Here is a 20,104-nt window from a genome sequence, read left to right on the forward strand (position 1 = left end):
TCCCGTTATTTGTTCATTCCAATTATATGATTCATGGGCGAAAATAAATTCTTTGAGAGGAATATAGTAATTGGTTTCGGTAAGTTTTATTTATGCTCTTGTTATAAAATAGATAATTTAAGTTGAACCCTTAATGGAAGTCTCAGACTGCAGGATTTTCTTATCAGAATGTAATATTAACCAAGGAAGATATCATAGAATAAGCACACGATCTGCCTTGTACTCGTTGTGTTCATTCACTGGAGCATAACGTTTCATTCAGGCCTATCTGTTGAATCGACCAGCCAGGTCTTTGCTGGCATTCAAAGGAACGGCCTCACACCTGTCCATTAAATAGTGGAATACATGAAAAACGGTTATTTAGGCTCATTAGGACTGAATAAGACTATTTATGAAAGCAGCCTCAGGCTTGACCTTTATGCGTTGTAGGCTATATAAAGTGAATCAAACTTTGAAATACAGCATTTTTGGAAAGGGTCACCTTTGTTTGCTGTTCAACTTTTCCCAGACACCAATTGTGTCATTTTTACGTTTTTTTTTTACCGTTTTATTTATTTATTTATGTATTATTACCTCCATTGCCAACTAAATGACCAAAAGTGACAATGTTTTCCCCTGCCCTCAATTAGTGTCTCTCTCGATCACAGCAGATGGCTCTTTAACTGTCTGTGCCATAGACTTCTCTCCGTCGTCCAAAAGCACATTAAAAGCAAGTCACTATATCCATGCTGCGTCTCTGGTCAGCAGAATCGATCCTCACGATGAATTCCACCATCATACTTGTTGAAATGTCTGAGTAAAGGGAAAGCGAAAGTAAACAAACCCTTTATTATGCATGTATTCTAGGCATTCATTCGTTACATGGGAATTTATGCCTAGACCAGTAGCAATACCATGTCTAATAAACCGCTACTTAAAACCACTCACATAAAACACTTGTTCTATTCAGTGGGTATTGACAGTTTAATTAAATTGCGGACACCTTTAATGCATTCCCTTTTAACTAACCGAAGATAACATTTAAAGAAAAAGAGAGATGAAGAATCATTGATGGTGCACTGACTTCCTTAAAGGGCTCTATTCTAATTCAGGAACATATTTACTTATATTCCCAGTCAGACTAAAACACTTAATAACAACGGCATGGCACAAAATAAACTTCAAGGTATCATTTACCACTAAATCAGTGCATTATCATGATTGAAATTCCCCCAATCCCATCACCACTTCAGTGCTATGCGGTATAAATGTAGTTTAACAAGATCTCTCCAAGTATAAGAGAACTTGAGAGGTCTGGATTTGTTGCTGCAGCGTCTCTTACAAAATGTGTGTGTGTGTATGTGTGTATGTGTGTGTGTGTGTGTGTGTGTGTGTGTGTGTGTGTGTGTGTGTTGTGTGTGTGTGTGTGTGGTGTGTGTGTGTGTGTGTGTGTGTGTGTGTGTGTGAGTGTGTGTGTGTCTGCATACGTGTGTGTGAGTGTGAGTGTGAGTGTGAGTGTGGTTTGGTGTTGTGGTGTGTGTGTGTGTGTGGTGTGTGTGTGTGTGTGTGGTGTGGTGTGTGTGTGTGCACCTGCCTGTGTGTGTATGTGTGTGTGTGTGTGTGTGTGTGTGTGCATGTGAGTGTGTTAGAGGCCTCCCATAAGTGTGTGCATGTGTGTGTGGTGTGTGTGTGTGTGTGTGTGTGTGTGTGTGTGTGTGTGTGTGTGTGTGTGTGTGTGGTGTGGTGTGTGTTGTGTGTGTGTGTGTGTGTGTGTGCATGCATGTGGGCATGCACGTGTGTGTGTATGTATGTGTGGAGTGGCATTCAGATGAGGGTCCCTGGTTAATGACCTCCCCACTGCTCTGATCTCAGTTACTTTTCCTGACGAGTCCCTCCTTGACGCTGTCAATGGGGCCGGGAGAAATAAATAGATACACTGGAGGTGTTTACAAACGTTCTGAAAGGGGGTCCATCGTTTCCCTAATTAAGGGATGGATGGTGATGAAAATGGGATGAGGAGGAGGGGGATAATAACGATGATGGTAGTGATGAAGTGAATAGAAATTGTGTTCTTTCTCACATTCTTTGGTGACAGTTTAGATGGTTATTTATGTGACCATACAGTCAGTATAATCAATCAAGACACAGTGTGTGTAAATTATGTCCTTGAAATGCAACCTTGACCTTTATTCCAAGGATCATCAAAGACCATTAATGCTACGTTTATTGATTCGTGATGTGGGATTGATTCCTGCAGAATTGACGACCTTTTTTTTTTATAATGAAGTCTTTTAAAAATCACCACTTGTTTTCTATTTGTGTCACTTACGCTGCAATCCTCAGGGTTGCTTAAAATATGCTAACTGAACTAACCACGTTACCCCATCACCTCTCACCAGTGGGCTATTGCGTTATTTTTATTCAAAATGTTGTGCACTCATGTGCGTAGCTGTTTATGTATTTCCTACAGAGCGCACCGGTAACTGCCACCTTTTTGAACCGCTCTGGTTCCGGAAGTAAATTTCCCATTCATTTTCTCCATTTACTTTTCGTGGAATTGTTTTATAAAGAGTTTTAAGCCTGGAACAAAGCCAATCGTTCATCAAGGTAGTCGTGACCATGATACCGGTGATTTGTGGCAAAAAAAAAAATGGGAAACGGAAGAAAAAGCAAAGGTACAAGACTTTGTACATTATTTTTTGGGAATGAGTGAAGGAACTACTCATCCCATCAACCATTGCAAAATTGTTTTTAATGGTTGTTAAAACAAGTTGTGCCACATATTCTGTGTGTCTGTATGTGGGTGTGCATGTATAGTGTTTGATATAGTGCATAGCGTTTTCATCGACAATGCTACACTTTATGAAACAAGTGGATGTGGGTAGCGTAGTGCTTTCAAATGACATCGCGATTAAAACGTGTTTTTCTAAAACTAGAACTTTACCTTTTAAACTTGTAGCTTCTACAGGAGCAAATACCATAATTTCACAACATAACAGCTCGTGGTAAGTATTCTTTGGATGGTTATGACATAATGGCTTTTAATCAAAACCTCTATTGAAAAAATAATTGGATTTCTTCCTCCGGAACCACACTGTTGCGCATTATTGTAATGATATAATAGCTGTAGAAGTTACACACTGTGAGCTTCCCTAACTGTTGCTAAACCTCTTCCGGCCATGTGATGCGCCGTAACACTTCTATCCGTAACCTGGCAACACATTGTCTCACCAGGTAGCCTATGAATAACCATTTGCATGCTGCTCTAGACTCCCACATTCTTCGAGAGGTGACATTATTCTACCCCTCAACATTATATTAAATATATCTATATATTTCATATATAGATATTTTTATACATTTTGTCAAATGTAATTATGCCAGAAATATATAAAAATTACCATGATGGCAAAGGAGGGGTAGTGTTCATTAACTTTGGAAGACAGGCAGGTAGGGTTGCATATCAATTATAATTATCCATTCTCGTCTTTTAAAAAGACCAGAATTATCATCATCATCAAGTCATTTCTCTGTGTTACTGAATGCAATATTGGATCAGTCAGCCAACATATTTGGACAGGAGCAGTTCAAGGGGAATGATGAATGTTGTCATTGGAGCATTAGATCCTGGCAGTCACACAGCCAGTTTTGGGAATCAACGGCCACAACGGGTTTAGCGGAGAGCTCCCTTTCTTTAATTTCCTGTTGAATTTGAGACATCAGATTGGAGAGGGGATTCGCATTTAAAAAAAAACATTTGTTTGACCTCGCAGAATATAACGAGGAATGAGTAAATAGGTAAAAAATTGGGTAGAAAAATCTATTATCGAAGTGAATGCATGGGAAATATCCCTAGAAAAAAATCCCCTCTTCCCCTAAGAATGTATTGGTATGCATAGATCATTCTCCAAAGTAGTTAGAGGTGAGCTTTGATATGAGCTGCTTTTAATGCAGCCTCATGTTCCTATTCCGTGTAACCTTTATATTTGAATTCACAAATACCCATGAATCTTTCATTGACAAGGAACTGTCACACATTAGCAAAAGTCACTAGAAATTAAAACCTTTTAACACTGGGGTAACATTTTATACTTTTCAAGTGCATGCTTACTTTGGATGTTTTTTAGGATAATTTTGTAAAAAGGTTTTCAGAGTCCCGATTAACTTCAGGAATTTCTACTCAAGGCACACCATCTGTCTCTTATCCTCCTATTCATTTACTAATATTTACAACCCACCAGCTGGCCAGACAAGAGTGAATTAACCTTTGACATGCCCGCCATTAGGGGCTAGCACTGCTGTCTTCCACTTCTCAGACTCAAAGGGAATGTCACTTTGTTTCAGAGAGTTGTTTGTAGTCATTATAGTGAACTAGTGTTTAATAAGCAACAAATAATGAATAAGCAGAACTAAGCCATCTGTTATGTTCTGCATCTTACTAGTTCACTAGTACCTTTATTTCCCTGCACAATAAATGATCCTTCAGAGAGTGAAACCAAGTGGTTCATTGGTTCGAACCATATTTGAGTTCTGAGGATAATGGACCCGTACTTATGTTGTTTGAGATGGAGGAGGTCATTCATCAATTTCTCTTTTTTGTTTAGGTGACGCAAAACTCCTGCAAGTTCAGCGATAACTATGTTTATTACCGATCATAACTCTGCTAATAATACCCCCCGCCCCCCCCCCCCCCCCCCCCCCCCCCCCCCCCCCCCCCCCCCCCCGGCTACCTTGCTCTATCACTCACACATAGGTGCACACCACACACACACACACACACCACACACCTATACACAAGGTTAAAAAAGAATCTTATGAGCAGCAGCTATGGCAAACACTGGCTCACACATGCATATGTTTTGCATGTCACTATGGTGTTTGTTAAACTGTCATCTATGATTAGGAAAGCATTTACATACATACTCCAGTGCCACAGAAAAGCGAGAAGGCGCTTGTGTTCTGTAGACAAGCCAAGATGTATATCAAACGCTCCATCAAAACATACACCTTAATATTACATCCACAGGAGCACTGTTGTGTATTACATCAGCGGATGACTACTGCTGAAGGTGCTGTATGTAAGGATACTGGTCGGTTATCATTGCATATTTCCCCGTTTACTCAGCATAATCTGAGGCTAGTGCTGCTAGTAGGCCTACTGCTTTGACAAGTTAATTAAACTGTTAATATTATTATTATTGCTTATACATTTTACTTACATTTTACTCCGTTTTTTTCCCTTGTATTGTGTTTTCCCTGCCTGCTTTATTGTGTTGGCTACAAGTGAATTTCCCCTCGGAGATACAGTACCATCTCATCTAATGTTGTCTTTACGTGTTGCAGAGAAAAATAAATAGTCCTGTCCTTGTATTGGGGAAGGGTCCGACGGTGAAACGAACATCCAACACCTCAAGCTAAAGTGCCCTCCAGTGTCTCAACATGCAGAGCCTCCTTCCTATAATGAAACTAATATATTGTTACCTGCAGTGTACCCTCGGGTCCAAGTGCAACAAGTTGTTACTTCAGCCGAATCCAATAATTGTACATTGTACTGCTCCTTTTCTACTCACTTGAGGATTATATATTATATTATATAAATGTATATATAAGTGGTTTGTTTTAACGGTTATGAGTAGCATCTGTATGAGACACTCGTATACAATACTATGCAAGTGTAACTGAACTGTTATTAAAACTGGGAAAGGGGCAGATAGATTTGAAGCACACTTTCCCCCAAAAAGGCCAGTTAGACAGAACAGTATGGTCTTAACCAGGCCATCCTACAAACTATAAGCTCAACTCTTAATTAACTCATCAAATCATTAAGTTCAGATATTTTCATATTTCACTGAACCTCAAATATATCGGGAGATTGGGAGCATTATTTTCTTAGATATAGGAGTCAGAAATCAAAAAGTGAAAGAATTGTGGATTGGCTTTCAAAGTTGCACGTGGGTCTTTTATGCACCCCATTTACTGTAAATAGGAGAGTGATTACATCTTTCTACATGATTGACTGTCATTTATTAGCATAATCAGTATTGGAAAATTACTTTTTTATAAAACAAATACCTTATTGACTTTGGAGAATGGAAACACTCTGGGCAAACAATAACGATGTCAGTGCACGGGTTTCATTGTGCTCTTGAGAATTCGGCGTCTGATTATTCTTATTGCATGGGTTGATATTGCATTAGTTAGTTTTTATAGCGTTCATATTGCAGTAAAAAAAAAAGCAGAAGCTGGCCGAGGAACTGTTGTCAGGATTGTATTCTAAGTCACAACAGTGCCATCTTCTGGAAAATGTGTATTAACTTAACAATAGTGGACAGAGTTGCAATAAATATGTAGCATAGTGATATAAAAAGAGTTCAGTGGAAAACGTATAGTCAATAGATGACATATGCAAAACTCATTACTTTATTCTTTTGTACATTTGCCCAAGGAAATACTTCTCAGCTGATTCCTTCCTGCTTGCCTTTGGCTTTAGAGAACGGACACACCCAAACACAGCAGATAGTCTATTCTGAAGCGTATGAGCCAGGAAGCCGTCCCAATATTTGCAAACCAGGGAGCCGCCAGGTTTTAGGATCTTCTCACTTAGGTCAATCAGTGTCAAACACATGGTGATGAGCTTCTCTTTATCCATATCTTTACATCCACTGGCATTGGGTGCCATGTCACTGAGAATGACATCAGCCTTGGCGTTGGGCAGAAGGTCTTGCAGCCTGGCGTGTGTGAAGGGGTCAGTTATGTCGTGACTGGAAAGGAAGTGCGCGCCATCTAGAGGCGCTATGTTCAGAAGGTCAATCCCGATCACTGTACCACGGGGCAGCTCTGCATCTGGGATACAAAGAACATAGCTTTATGCCTCTTTGTTCGTGCAATCGCGACATGTGGCCTAATGTGTATAACAACCCGCATACAAATGGGTTCGGCTTTTTAAAAGACGAAATAATTGATAGGGTGAAAAGTAACACTCACTTGCTCCAGTTGAATTAACCCTCTGTACTGCGATCTGACTCCAAGCACCCGGCGCTGCCCCACAATCTATTACATTGTCTCCCGGTTTCAAAAGGCGGTATTTGTCAACGATTTCCAAAAGCTTGAAGGCACTTCTACATCGGTAATTGTGGACGCGAGATGCCTTTACATATGGGTCATTTAGTTGCCGCACTAGCCAGTTTTGGTCAGAGGTAGTTTTGCCTTTCAGGTTATGTGGGATCTTTTTCGTAAAGGCTAGTGTGGTATGCAGATATCTTTTTGGAAAACTTGAAGATTGCATACTTGGCTAGGAAACGTCATTTATCTCTATAGGTCATTTAGCATCAAGCAAGGTAAATTGCGCGTGCGCACTATAACCACAACATATAATTGGTTACAGACAAAAACAGTCCCCTTCCCTTGTCGCACTGGATGAATAGTTCCTACCTAGCAGCACACAATCATTTTTTGTTGAGCAGACAAAGTTAGCCGGTACAATATACAAGATACACTAAACACGTGTATATATAGTCGAAATATACGTTGTAAATACAAGCCATTACTCTGTTGTGCCGTTTCACTCATTATGACCATCATGAATGTTTTAAGTCGAGCATGTTTGAATGTAACACGTCTGATCTGCATTGGATCAGGTCCATGCTTTGGATGCGGCAGTCTTTTGAATGGTCTTTTGCATCAGTAGTCCAGGAAGTCAGCGCGTGGGCCTGTTGTGACCATATACGTATCGATCTTCTGAAAGGTTGCGCTGACTGGTAAACACAATGTTCCATAAGTAGACATGCCGCGAAGCATGATGCACAGCGTTTTTTTTAATGATTGTATTGCGATTTTCCTATAGGTGAAATGTCAACCTCAAAACTACTAACCCTGGTTCTTGTGATCGAGCCTGAGCGAGTTTTGCTTGGCATGAAGAAGCGAGGATTTGGGTCAGGGAAATGGAACGGTTTTGGGGGCAAAGTTGAGACAGGAGAGACCATTGAAGATGGTGCGAGGCGGTATGTGTGTGTGTGTGTGTGTGTGTGTGTGTGTGTGTGTGTGTGTGTGTGTGTGTGTGTGTGTGTGTGTGTGTGTGTGTGTGTGTGTGTGTGGTGTGTTATAAATGTAATTCTGAACTTGTTTAACTTTTATATATTTTTTAGGGAACTGAAAGAAGAAAGTGGTCTGGAAGTGGACGTTCTTGAGAAGATTGGAAATATCAAATTTGAATTTGTTGGCGAAAAAGAACTTCTTGATGTGCATATTTTCAGGTCGGACTCCTATACTGGAGAACCAAAAGAATCGGATGGTATGACTACATAAATATATATAATAGAAAAAATACATATTAAACAATATAGATAAAGGTCCAATTTGACTGAATAGGTCGTAAATCACAAACAGGAGAAAGCAATCAAGTAGGCCTACTTCATATGAAGTATTTTTCTATTCCATAATGCAATCTAAAGCAAATATTTAACTTCATACAAGCAACACAGTGCGTGCTTGGACCATCAACAGCAAAGTGAAACCAACCATTGATTTAATAATACAATGGGTCTTAACATTAATATAGTTCAGGTAATGATAACGGGAGCTTTTGTTCCTTAATAACTATATGCATTGTTTTGCGACATGTCTATTTTAATTCTCTTTAATTCTTAAAGCCACATTTTGCAAATCAGAAAGTCCAAAATATGGAGGTTTCTGTTAACCTTGGTGTAGCAGTAGCTATCTAACTCAGGCTGAACTGTTTCGTCTCATTGTCTTTTTATGACTATGATTATATGATTATTCTTCTTTCTCTCCCACCAGAGATGCGGCCTCAGTGGTTTGACATTGACAAAATACCCTTCAGCCTGATGTGGCCAGACGATATCCTCTGGTTTCCACTCTTGTTACAGAAGAAGAAATTCCTAGGCTATTTCAAGTTCCAGGGTCAAGACAAGATCCTGAGCCACACATTGGATGAGGTAGAGGACCTCTGAAAGAGCACCCAATGGTTGCCTGGATATCGTTACCCACGGATGTCATAAAGGAGCAAACCTTTATTTCGTTTTTGTATCATTTGTTAGAGGAGGTTGTTAAAAGGTGAGGGGGGTTACAGTTTCTGTATTATACACTTTAGATGTGAGTAAACAACATACTGTATTATGTGTGGGATAAATCTGTTCCACATACTTTTGTTTTCAAATTCAAGGAACGAAAATGTTAAAACAATTATTGTAAATTCATCATCTTGAGCATAATAAACGTTTTATAGATCTTTATATTTCACAATTTTCCACTTTGCCTCCACATCCAACCGTCATTAAACAAGAATTGTTTTTACCTTCATTAACTCTTAAACCAAACATCTGTGCAAAAAGTATGAACTGTTTTCAAGCGAGTGAATTATAGTGTAAAACATAGCTTCAGAATCAGACAGGACAAGTCCCTTTGACATAGCTTAGAAATGTTGTTCCATAGAAAAATCATTGTACAGTACAAGTATGTATGAAATACATTTTTCAATACCATAAATGGAATAAGGTATTAAAACACAAAGATTTTCATCTTGCCCTGTTATCACAGCCAGCGATAGAAAATACAGTGAGTGAGAACACATTTTGGTACAAATTGTTGGATAAATGTCAACTGCCCATTGTTAAAAATATGTACAAAATAGAAAATATAATTTCATCAGATAAATTATACGAATACCACTTGTGTTTGACAAATATGTGCAAGCTTGATGTCTGTAGTTATATTTGTTTCATATTTTTGCAATCTAAAAAGAATGGAATGACAGAAGCTCACCTAGAAAGGATCTAATAAACTATGCTAACATCTATAAAGTAAGACCTTCATTTATGAAAAATATATTTCAGTTACAGTCATATTTTGAATATAACCATGCGTTTCCCAGTTAGTCTGATGCAAAAGCCCATTGGCAAATATGATAACATACTTGGCCAGCTCCAGGTAAAGGGCACCTGTTCCACTTTTTTTACCACTTATCTTGGGTGTACTTTGTAAAGTATTTACACATTTGGCTCATAAGAGAATGGAATGAACAAAATATATCTGACTTCTACAGCTCCTTAATTAAAATGTACAGGGTTTTTCTTGTCATCAGCTTTTCCTTGTTTTACAGTGATATGTCAAAGAAAAAAAAAAAAAATCGTATATTACTTTTGTCAGTTTTCAGTTTCAAGGCAATACAGCAACAACAAAAACCTTGCATATGATTACGTTGCAAAAATAATTTGCAATGTAGAACACTGGATACTTTTTCTTTATAGCAAAAGTTTAATGCTGGGTTACGTCTTCTTTTAGCTTGCAGATAAGGACTTTTCAGTTTATGATTTGCATTAGCAGCCTGTGGTAGATTGGGAGTTTAATACGGTGGCTGAATCCCATTATTACTGAAGAGAAATCCAAGTTTAGGCTGAAGATCATTCCACACTTCACCCATCTAGACAGAAAGCAAGAAAGATAAGTTACTTATTATAACAGTTATGCCATTAAAAAAGTGCTGAATTGGGAATTGGGTTATCCTTGACATAATCATTACACGACACTTACTACACTTTAAAAAATATTGATTTGAACTTAGAGCTTGTTTTATACAAGTAGTAGCCCCTACAATACCATTCAAAATGTTAACTTTTAAAAGAACAATTTGTAAAAGCAAAAAAAGAAAAAGTGGGCTCGTACATCAGAATGCCTCCAGGAATGTTTTGTTGTTGTCATTTTGAGAGGACTCGAGAGTTGAGGTATCGTTGCATAATCGTAATGCAAGAAAATACTACTTGACGTCACATTACCATGTGACGCAACAACGTACAAACCCAAAAAAATATCCAACCTCCACTAACAATGCAGTAGTAATTAGGACCGGTTCTTATTTTCAGTAGGCCTTACCTCTGTGTGTCCTTGGACCTGGGACTTGACAAAGGCCCCCAGGATGTGGTAGGTCATAGGCAGGTAGGTGAAGATGAGCTGAGTCTCTTGGTGGAGGCAGAACAGGGAGAAGTAGTTTCGCAGTTCCATGGTCTGGATAGCGTTTTCTTGCTATGTTCGGAGGAGGCGGGGGGGGGGGGGGAAATGTTAATAAACACAAACACAGATCGTATTGACCATGGATGATCAGGGCAATTCTAGTGTATGAATCAACGTGGGAGAACAAGTAATCTCGGAACCCAAAGTTATTATAATCTTTTGTACAAATCCAGTAGCAAAGACTGCATAATCTGATTTGAACTTTTTCTAGGTCTTCAGAATCTTAACCGACTTGCGAAGGGCACACTCCATCTGACAAAACAATTAAAACATAGAATGGATAGGTTATGAATAATATTATTATTGTTCCAATACCATAACCTACGTATTCCGTGAATCTAGCATTAGTTATACATCGAAACACCCAAGCAAAGTGTAAAAGCGAATGACGACAAGCCTAGGAACAGCACCAACTCACAACCAATACCCTTGACGGACTAAAAGAAGAGGCTAAGATTACGGTGGGGACAAAGGGCGGAAGCCACCTGAACGATGCGGGACTCAAGCTGTTCCACGGACACCTGCTCCTTGGACTGCGCGGTGGCGCTCATCATCTGCCTCTTCATCACGCTGTACTTCTGCAGGGCTCTCTGGTGCTCGTGGAGCACGCCTTTCTCGTGCCTCTCACACAGGTCCTGCACAGCATCACCACCACCACGGAGACGGATCTCGGTTTATTTCACAGTTTTGTTGTTGAACACTCGATTCTGATTGGTCAATTACGGCAATCTACGGTGTGTTGTTTCGGAACAGCAGACAGCAGGCTGTCGATGAATAACAGACTGTTGTTATGGAAGCAGATCCAAAATCTAAAAGGACTATGTAATCAAGTAGAAGCAATATAATCGTTTGTTGTTTTATTTTGTGATCAAAGACTTGATATCTTTAGTATGTAGCCGTGTAATAAGTCGGATAATCAATCATTATTTGTAAAAAATAAACTGACATGGTGATGCAGGACTCAGGGGGTGTATTATCCCTTACTTAGTCACTCAAAATACATGCTTTTTTTTTAATCCCAAGAGCACTGATCGGGTGGATTGAGATGGAGGTTATTATTTATGCGCAGTCGGCATTTGTCTCTGGGATGCCTACAGTCAGGCTGTGGATTGGAGGATGGAATCCAGGAATATTTTCTGTCTGGTATTTGAACACACCATTTTACCCACCATATATGCATTTCCATTAAATTGAACTTTGATTGATAAACATTAAATAAGATATAAAGAATGCATATTGGATGGCATGTTATATTTTGTAGGGGAGCAATCATTGTACTAACTCTGTATGATTGCAGCAGATCCAGAAAGAAATTCAGCTTTTCCACCACGTCGTCTTCCTCCCTCCGACCCTGAAGACAATTGCATGGAAAAGGTTGCTCCTTGGCTAAAGTTTTGCAAAATGGGGCTTGAAAGACGCCCAGTCAAACAGGATTGCAGATTTTCACCTGTTGAGCGGCTTTGTCCGACAGCAATGCAAATTCTACAGAGAGGCCTTTGAGAGATTTCCTCAAGGTCGCCCAGGTGCTCTGAGAGGATGCCAGAGGGGGAATCGATGAGGCATCTGAGCCAGCGTACTTGGAACACAAGAGAGGAATTTAGATTTTGTCATTTGTAGTTGATGCTTCTGTGCAGAATGACACTCATTGAATTCAGATAATGTCTGGAATGGAAGGTATATATGGGTTAGTCATTTTGCTCAATGATGCCTTGAGGTAGCTTATATAGGTTGGGTATTGAACCCAGTAACCATTCACTTCTCCTACGAATACACATCCAGGAGTAAAAAACATGAATGCACAAAAAGTGTAAAGCAAAAACGAACATGTGACATACCTGAGTTCTCTGCCAAACATGAGCAAATCGGTTGCGTTCTCTTTAGAGCGCTCAGCCATTTTTTCAGCTCTGTCTCGCAGCTTTTGGAAGCTGTTGTGGATGTTTCTTATCAACTCTCTGCTGGCTGAGAATTGGTTCTGGATGTCAGTGGGAATATTCCTAAAGAAAAACAAGTTAACCAGACTGTTAGTTTGTCATTAGGCTAGTCCTGTTAAAAAAGACACACAACTATATTATCATTTTCATTTATTTGTTTGAAATGTATTTGTTCGAAACAAACATTTGAATCAGCTCATTGTATAGTACAGCACACACACCTTTGCTTGGGTTGCAATCCGGTTTGTGATGAACTCGTCGCCCATTCTCTTGTAGGCGTCACGTAGTTTGATTTGAACGTCCTGTGCCACAAAGATAAGGAGCCATCGGAATGTCACACATTTTCTTTGGCTAATTGTCCTGATAACACACCATTCCCCAACTCTACCACATCCCTCCCCTCTCCAAGACAAATAAACCAGAGTCACCTCCCAATGCAGGTTCAAGGGAGCTTGCATACCGATCCGTTGAACGCGAGGAAGATCTTCACCAGGTCGTCGTCTGAGGAGAACGGGTGGCGCGCCACCAGGTTGAGGAAACGGCCCAGGGCCCGCCGCCGCCCCTCGATGAACTCTCGCTCCGAGATAGAAGTCAGGACTGTGGGGGGAAAGAACTAGAATAATTATAATGCAAATCAGAAAATACTAATATCAGTATCGCAGTGGAACATGAGAAGAAAAGTAAAAATTGTTGGGACAGATGGGCTCACACGTCAGCCTATTTACTAATTCATCAAACACATCTCGCAATGATGTCGATATAGAAACCTCAGTGTGTATTAAAGGAAGTAACGATGTCGGACTGGACTGAAGTATTTAAATGCAGTGCTTCAATGATTATGTGCGTAGCCTGAAGGCAGAATACGACTTTAGAATCTGCCGTTATTTAAGAAGCATTGATCTCGGCCAAGAATGTCAAACGGAAGTAACACGCACATGATGACAACAGGAAAAATCTAACTAGGTTTCAAGATAACGTGGCTTAACCGCTTTTCATACAATCACAGTACCTTAGTCACCGAATCAACATAATTCCTGTCACATAAACAGATCAATCAATATAAGCAGCAAGTATTTACATCTGCTTGAAATGCTAATTTGAATGAGGAAAAAAGAAAGCAGTATCTTCTGCCTGATTTTTTTCTCAAAAAAGGAATAATACCTAACGAATGCACATACCGTCTGAAATGTGCCATCCATATCTGTGAATACCTACATTTACATACTCCAACACAAATGTCAATAAATTCCTTATGCCATCTGTGCACCAGATAAAGTAATAGCCCACACATTTGCACTTGCACACAGCAGCATACATCAACCTGTGAGTTGTATACAGCCTTCTATAATTGTTTGCATCTATTCGAAAGTACAGTAGGCCTATTTTTTCTCATATCTTATTTTTTGTCGTCCCTATTCCAGTTCTGCTTTTGTTCCGGAAATGAATTTCCTTTTACAGAATCACAAGGGATTTAATTATTTTAAAGTAATCCGCAGGAAATTCGACCAAAATCCCACAGAATTTGTGATACATGCGTTGACATAAAGGGTGCACTTTGGAAATAACAAATAAATAAAATGTGTGTTATAAAACAAATAAAATAAAAAACAGAAGAGCATGTGACATACCTCCTTTTAACATCCTCTTCGGTGGAAGGGCTGGCACCATTCGGTAGGCAAATCTTTGCACCAGCAACTCATGAAAGACGTCAAAATCACTGTAGCGCCTGTAAACTGATATCTTGTGATGCTGTGGAGGCAGACACAAAAATGTATATTAAAAACCCTTTCTCTCTTATCGTGACGACAAACAAATACATGGCCTTTTTATTGACAATCAATTCCCAATGCGATTAGTACATAAAAAAATGACTGTTCTGCACAGTCTTCTTCTTGAAAGTTTACCCAACACATTAAAAACGCCTTTGTTGGTTTTGCTCTTGTTTGAACCACTTGCCTGGCTGGTGACCTGGTACTCCACGTGTTTGAGGAACAGGCCCTTCTTCTCGGGGATGAGCTCCACCTGAACGCAGTCCCTGACCAGCAGCTTATCCAGGCTGTGAGCCACCGTGAGCGGGTCGTCTGGGGTCGCCTGCATCCTCAATGTCCCTAGGTCCTTGGGCTCACCAAGCTGGGGCTTTGGCAGCTCTGTGGCAAAACAGACACAAACAAAGAGGCTGTGTCATGCCGCGATGAATTGAATGAGCAAAACGCTGAAGTGACACTATTAGCGAAAACTTGCCGATGTGTGTAAGAGTGAGTGAGCGAGCTGGTGTTTGTGGATATCACGTAATCATAAACTGTATCAAATCAATTAATATATTGATTCACAACACACCGGTTCTGAGCGCTTCAATCAACTTTTGCTTAGGTTCCTGTGACCATATAGTAGCACTGAAGGCCCAGGAGTGAAGGCAAATTGGGTTGCGACCGAAAATGTTCAGAATGAAAGCTGTGGCTGACTTCGTATTCTCTTCACCAATAGACCGGCCTGTAAAGTCATAGTAGTGGTTCAGACACCGGCCTGTACAGTCATAGTAGTAGTTCAGACACCGGTTGCTTCTGATGTCACGTTAAAACCATGCAAGCAATGCAAAGTCCAATTAAATCATGAGATTAAGCCAGGAAACCATATACTAGCTACCTCTATATAGAAACACAAACAAGAGCAACTGGTTCCTCTATTCTGTACCCACATAGCACTTGGATTTGGAATACCAAAGTTTTTCCCATAAAGTCATGTGTCCAGTTTAACACCAAGGCTGTGTATAAAAATGTTTAAATAATGCAAAGATATAATATGTGTCGATACAATCATTTTGATACGATAAAGAGACCAGCCGTAAAACATGCGATGTTGATGAGTTAATAATTAAGCCATGTTTTTACTGCTGTCCCGGCTTGAAGACGTGTGCTGTCACCGACCTTGTATGCAGTTCTCCAGAAGCTTCGGACTCGGCTGCTTCCCTTGTTGTGCGAGAGCAATCAAGGCCAGTGCTTTATAGAGGGACAACTTGCTCAGGAAGCCTCCCGTCGAATCAACGTGCTCAGCAATCTGCCGTTGCAAAACATGAAGTGCATATAAAGTGGGGGAGGTCAAGGTTTACATAGAACACCCACCGCGGTTTAACTATTTTACACATTTTATACAGCGGATGGTATGCTTCTCATTCACCTGAAACAATCAAGCTGACTTCGTGAAAAATCACGCCAATATTGGAAACATGACGCATTAGGAAAAATAATAATTAATAGGGAATATATCTGACATCCAAATATTGAATCGACTGGATTCTTTCTGAAAGAGTCTCAAACCAAAATAAGCCAATGCAATTACATAGATCAACAGCTTCATTGCCAATTGTATATTTATCCGAGTCTCACTGACTAGACCATCGGGGTGCGTCGTCCCCACCTGTCCTAGAGCAGCCTTCTGGAGATCCGTCCTGTCGAGTAACCTCTGAAACACCTCCACCTGTACCCTCTCATCCGTTCTACATCGGATGGCTTCATGCACTTCCCTGTAGTACGGAGGGACGGACCCTGAAAACCAAACCAAAATCCCCCCAAAGATCTTTCAAATCACGTTATTTCAGTCTCACACAGATCGGGCGTCGGGCTACCATAAACAAAAACGTGAGCACATAATTAACTGAGACATGTTGTTTAACACTATCCAAAATCATAACGCGGATTACTGACAGAAAAAACACATCTGTAAACAAAACAAAAAAGAGAGGCGAAACCCTACTCGCATTTAGTTAACCACAGCCTAAATGCATCTTTATAAAGTATTCGAAACAATGTGCCATGCAATAATCATTTCAACTTACATAAGTGAGTTGCAGTGAAAAGTACACCACGTTCTGCCAAGTGAACACCGTGCTTTCAGTCGGCGTCTGACGAGGCTTAACACGTTTTGGCAAACCAAATGCAACTTAAAAAGAAGTTGACGTTAAAACAGTGGGGCGCTGACAACTGTTTGAGATTTCGTACATACCTTCATTGATCTCTCCAGCCATGGCTCAGCTTGTCATGTGAGAGCCACAGCTCCCCCATGTGATTTCCTGAAGAAAATAGAAAAAAAAGAAAAAAGTATTTTTCCTTCCTTAAAGTAGTAGTGATTCCCTCACAGTCAGAGGGAACACGTCCACACAAGTAATGCGATGTCCCATCGCTGCGTAAAGTGACTAATACGAGTGTCATGAATGTGTTAAAATGTTGTAAAAAAAAAACAAAACCTTACGTTTGAATCTATAAACGTTTAAGATTAACACGTGTGTATGTGTAAGTATAGTGCACCTTATAACTCGGGATATCAGAAAGGGTTAATGTTTGCTCATTTCATGGTACACTGGTAGGCCTCTGACTGAGTTGAGATGTATGTGGGTCTGTGTTGTGGTGTTTTCCTCTATGTCATGATGAATGGCAGAATATCGAAACCCTCCGATTTGTTTTTTTTTAATCCGTCGCCGTCAGTAGCGCAGTCTTGCCTCTTCGGGGCGCCACTTCCATTGTGGAGCTGTGTGTGTGCGTTCCCAGGCGTTCTCATATCCCGACGGTCCCCCTGGAACATGATGCCCCAAATGAGCGTTATTTCGGGGAGTGGGCGGGACTTTGTAACATGGGTTTTAGGGTTAGAGGGAGGGATTTTCGATAAAGGGCTTGAAAGGTTTCCGATAAAGCTTTTTCAAATTATTCGAAAAATGTCCACTTTTATTGTTATTGCCTTTGTTCTTATCGTCTTGTTGTTATTCTCCTAAACTCGACTGTCATTGCACGCTTAGGAAGTAAGACACCGGAAATTATACGTCACTAGACCGGGATAACGCTATAATTCAGCATCCTCTCTCAGCCTAACGTGTGATTGATTCTGACTATTCGACTGCCAGCTCCACCATTGGGCGCAGTGCTCGGCAGGCAGTCTGGCTCTACTGCTTGTGTTGTTCAATGTTTGGAGGAGCTCTTCCACCGCTTTCACCGTTTCGTGGTTGAAACCAATGGAGAAAGATGGCATGAGTCAACTGCATAAATATCTCCCTCTATGAGCCAAGATCGATCCAAAGACCAAGATGTCGACAAAGTGGAACAACGGGGACTCCGTTATTTGCATCGTTGACAAATCATCAGCGGAGTAACCTACCCCCAGAGCTAGCTACAGGCTAACCCGGCTAGCGAGAAGAAGGAAGACATTTCGGATGATTGGGGACGTCTGAAGCAAAACTGAAACACGTCGCGGACACTTGATAAACCACAATACACTGGGATCTCGACTTATTCCACGTCCCACTTCGGCTGAGGTCACACGGGATACTTTAATCCTGGCTCAACCGCTAGCGCGGTACCATGCTATCGCTAAGCCAGTGAGTGGACGCAGTTCTTCATTGATGTATGATTAGGAAGCGAATTCACTCGCTTTGATTTATCTGCGTGTGTTCACCTGAGATTGCTTAACGTGCTTATACGTGTGGTTTATTTTATTATAGTATGTAGAAGACACTTGACAGTGTTCCTTAAGTACTGATACAAACAACAACCATCTGTGACTTGTTCTGCCTGGCGTTCAGGATGTCAGTCATCTAACCTGGGGGTTTATTGATGACAACAACAGCCACATCGTTTCCAAAGCTCCCAAGATTCACGACAAGTATCTTTCCGCAACATCCTTCCTTTTTAAAAGCCCAGCTGCTTCCTTAAACAGCGGCAGTGACTTTTGAGTGGCGATGGCAGCAGTTGTGAGCTACTCACCTCCATGGTGGGTGAATTTCCTGCACAGACTTCCCCATTTCAACCTCCGGTTCGAGCAGACCAGCAGTGACTTTCAACCTGCAGATCCAACATATCAGGAGGTAAATTTAATTATTTTGGCTGGCTCAAGTAGCACAGAACCCTTGATTCCATTGTTATTGTGACCACAAATTGTGTTGAAATGGGAATCGTGATTATGTATCAAGTTATTTAATTAATCTGTATTACTTTACCCACTTAAATGTGTTATAGTTCATTTAACAGTGAGTCGCATTGCATGAACAAGGGCAAAGCTTTGTGTTTCTCTTACTTGGCCCCCCATGGTAGCTGCTGTTGGGTATGTCATGATGTCTGACAGAATAGCTCAAGATGCTCAGCTGTTGGGTAAATGATCAGAGGTCATCCAAGGGCGCCGTGCTTTCCCTTGTTTTCAAGATGCTGTATTGTTTATTAAACCTTAAGGCAATAATGAGTGTTGCACAGCTTTATTTTAGGGAATAGATGAACACATATGGTGATAAAGCCCATGTTTCTAAAAGGTTTCTTTATTGAAGTTGTTATTTATGCGTTCCAATGATTATTTGTAAATGTCAAGTCAATAATGTCAAAGCTGTCCCATGTTTGTGTTGTATTGTCTTGCAAAAGTTCCAGCAGGCATATTATCCTAACCTCCAACGCCATTAAGCCATGAATAATCTCACCTCTGACCTCCTGTGTCCCCCCCCCCCACCCACAGTCCATCGTGCTGCTGGCCGGCATCGCTCTGGCCTGCTGGCCCTGGACCTGGTCTTCCTGCTCTTTTACTCCTTCTGGCTGTGCTGCCGGCGCACCAAGAGCCAGGAGTCCGCCAGGGCCGACTGCTGCTGCACCGCCTGGTGTGTCATCGTCGCCACGCTCGTCTGCAGGTGAGTCATCGCATTGATAAGGCTGATGCTTGACCACCGGAAAGGCAGGCTGGGTGGCGTCGGCCATCAGTGTCACGTCGACTCAACGTTGTATGTCATCCCCTTGAGGGTCCTCACAAAACCTTTCGTTGTACATGGAAAACCATCCTTGTTCAAAGATTGATATTAATTTATGAGCAAGTGTTGAGTTGATGCTAGCGTTCCTCTTCGAGAGTTGGAGCTAAGCGATTTTAGTTTTTACCTTAGACGGTGCCATCGGTTGCACCTTGTCCGGTGGCTGTCGAGCTATTGATGATTCCATTGATGATTACAGCAGCAGTGTTTCCCAGCTGAATTAAAAAGTTGAGTGCCTCATCAAGTTCGGCTTAATAGACGTGAAAGGGATGGTTCCTGAGGAGCTGATGGGTGATGTGTGCTGGATTTGGTAGGATTCTACCAACTCGGTTTTAGCTTATTTACAACCATAGCCATGGCCTCCGGAAATATAGACAACATTAACAATTGCTAATTTGACCAA

At 40.8% G+C, this 20,104-nt stretch overlaps 2 protein-coding genes and 1 pseudogene across 2 annotated transcripts; 1 reads left to right on the plus strand and 2 right to left on the minus strand.

Annotated features, from left to right (window-relative positions):
* Positions 1-6,349: 6,349 nt before the first annotated feature.
* mrm2 (mitochondrial rRNA methyltransferase 2) lies at positions 6,350-7,341 on the minus strand. The gene is made up of 2 exons (XM_056607714.1): positions 6,964-7,341; positions 6,350-6,822 (listed from the first exon to the last, which is right to left on the minus strand). Exons 1-2 carry the CDS (start codon positions 7,262-7,264, stop codon positions 6,395-6,397), a joined length of 729 nt encoding a protein of 242 aa, XP_056463689.1. The 5' UTR covers positions 7,265-7,341; the 3' UTR covers positions 6,350-6,394.
* A 252-nt stretch (positions 7,342-7,593) lies between these two features.
* On the plus strand, positions 7,594-9,979 carry LOC130372643 (oxidized purine nucleoside triphosphate hydrolase-like). The gene is made up of 4 exons (XM_056578769.1): positions 7,594-7,736; positions 7,823-7,979; positions 8,124-8,269; positions 8,776-9,979. Exons 2-4 carry the CDS (start codon positions 7,828-7,830, stop codon positions 8,946-8,948), a joined length of 471 nt encoding a protein of 156 aa, XP_056434744.1. The 5' UTR covers positions 7,594-7,736; positions 7,823-7,827; the 3' UTR covers positions 8,949-9,979.
* On the minus strand, positions 9,811-16,971 carry LOC130372650 (sorting nexin-8-like; annotated as a pseudogene).
* Between the last annotated feature and the right edge of the window lie 3,133 nt (positions 16,972-20,104).

The sequence above is a fragment of the Gadus chalcogrammus genome, chromosome 2, assembly GCF_026213295.1.
Source record: "Gadus chalcogrammus isolate NIFS_2021 chromosome 2, NIFS_Gcha_1.0, whole genome shotgun sequence".
In the NCBI taxonomy this organism is placed as follows: Eukaryota; Metazoa; Chordata; class Actinopteri; order Gadiformes; family Gadidae; genus Gadus; species Gadus chalcogrammus.